The 1,526-nt window shown below is 59.7% G+C and overlaps 1 protein-coding gene across 1 annotated transcript in view; it reads right to left on the bottom strand.

Annotated features, from left to right (window-relative positions):
• RPTOR (regulatory associated protein of MTOR, complex 1) overlaps positions 1-1,526 on the bottom strand; it is a 181,098-nt gene that overhangs the window by 4,997 nt on the left and 174,575 nt on the right. The window contains exon 19 of the mRNA XM_008577068.1: positions 298-425. Within this exon, the coding sequence (XP_008575290.1) occupies positions 298-425 (128 nt within the window). The remainder of the gene's footprint in view (positions 1-297; positions 426-1,526) is intronic.

Raw genomic sequence — 1,526 nt, 5'->3', positions numbered from 1 at the left:
GCAGCGTCCTTGGTGCTCAGGTGGGACACAGAGACAGCAGGTGCATGCCAGGGCCCTGGCCTGCTGGCTCTGACTCCAGCCCACAGGCACGTTCCACGAGGCCTGTCCACCCTGCTCCTCCATGGGCTGTGGGATGGGCCTCTGTGGGACAGGCTGGATGGCTCTGGGGACCCCACCTAAGTGGCTGAAATGCTCCACTGTGGGCTTCTGGGAGGAGCTTTGGCTTTGCTGAGAAATGTGGAACCAGCCAGCGGTAGTGACATGACATGGTCAGACGTGGGCAGGTGAAGCAGTTACCATTCACTGAGCGCCATTCTCCTGTCGTAGACACGGATGGAGCCATCGCCGAGGCCAGCCACGATGAGCGAGCGGTGGGAGTCGCAGGACAGGCTGGTCACGCAGCTGTCTGCACCCGTGGGGATATCCTAGGGCCAAACACAGAGTGCCCTGAAGAGTGAGACTCAGCTCTGCAGCAGCTTCCTGCTGCCCCGCAGCGCTGGGACCGCTTTACAGCCAGCCTGGGCCCATTGATCTGCCCCCTGGCTGCCGGGCTACTGCCTTCATCTCTACCTGCAGAGGCCATCAGAAGCCTGCGGAGCCAGGAGGAAGGGAGAGAAAGGGAAGGGCCAGGCTCGCAGGCTGGGGTCCTGCCCTCATCCCTGTGAATGGCGCCTCAGCACCTGCACCCCCCAGGCCATGGCAGAACCCATGAGGCCACCCCGGTGGCAGCCTGCAAACACCCCTGGGAACGACCTCCTTCCAGTGCCAATTAAAGTTTCCAACATCCCTTCTTCCCTAAAAAGAAAGATAAAGCACATTCTGGCAGGGAGGAATCCTTGTTGGCTTCCTCCTTAAACTTGGAATCAGTCACGGGAGGCATCCAGGAGGAGCCGTCCCACAAGGGAAGCCTGAGCCAGCAGAAAAGGCTCTGGTGCACTGGCATGCCTGCCCCAGGGGGAAAGCCATGCATGGGGACAGCAGAGTTGTGTCCGCGGGAGGCGGTTCGTCCCGTGAAAGCCGCAGCCTGTGCTCAGAGGGGCAGGACAGCCTGCTGAGCCGTCGCTCCAGACAGGCACGGGGCTCCTAGGAGCAGAGTGTGATTGCAGCTGCTTGGTGTCGTCGCAGGACTGGATGACAGGACAGAGGTGGGGCTGACCCCGGGGAGGGCCTGGCTGGTGCAAGTGTCCACTGCCTGGGGAAGCGCCCCCACCCGTTGGCTGTTCCCGCCTCCTTCCTTCTGTTGCTCCCACGCTGGCCGGGTGGGGACGGGAGAGGCTGGAAGCCCCTGGCTGAGGCCACCTCTGGCTCTGCCCCCACAGCACCTGTGGCCCGGTGTGCAGCGGCCGCCCAGCCCTCTGTCTCTTTTCTAGGGTGTCCCAGGCAAACCCATTCACTCCTCTCTCTTTTTATAAAACTGGAAATAAAAGTTGCTTGAAGAAGTACACAGTCAAATAATTAATCATTCTAATTTAAAATACCTCACTCTACTGATTTCTGATATTCCCTAATTTGCACATATAAAAAAA

Source organism: Galeopterus variegatus, unplaced genomic scaffold (genome assembly GCF_000696425.1).
Source record: "Galeopterus variegatus unplaced genomic scaffold, G_variegatus-3.0.2 Scaffold1445, whole genome shotgun sequence".
Classification (NCBI taxonomy): domain Eukaryota; kingdom Metazoa; phylum Chordata; class Mammalia; order Dermoptera; family Cynocephalidae; genus Galeopterus; species Galeopterus variegatus.
The sequence above is the reverse complement of the archived record's forward strand: the minus strand, read 5'-3'. Positions and strand labels throughout refer to the sequence as shown.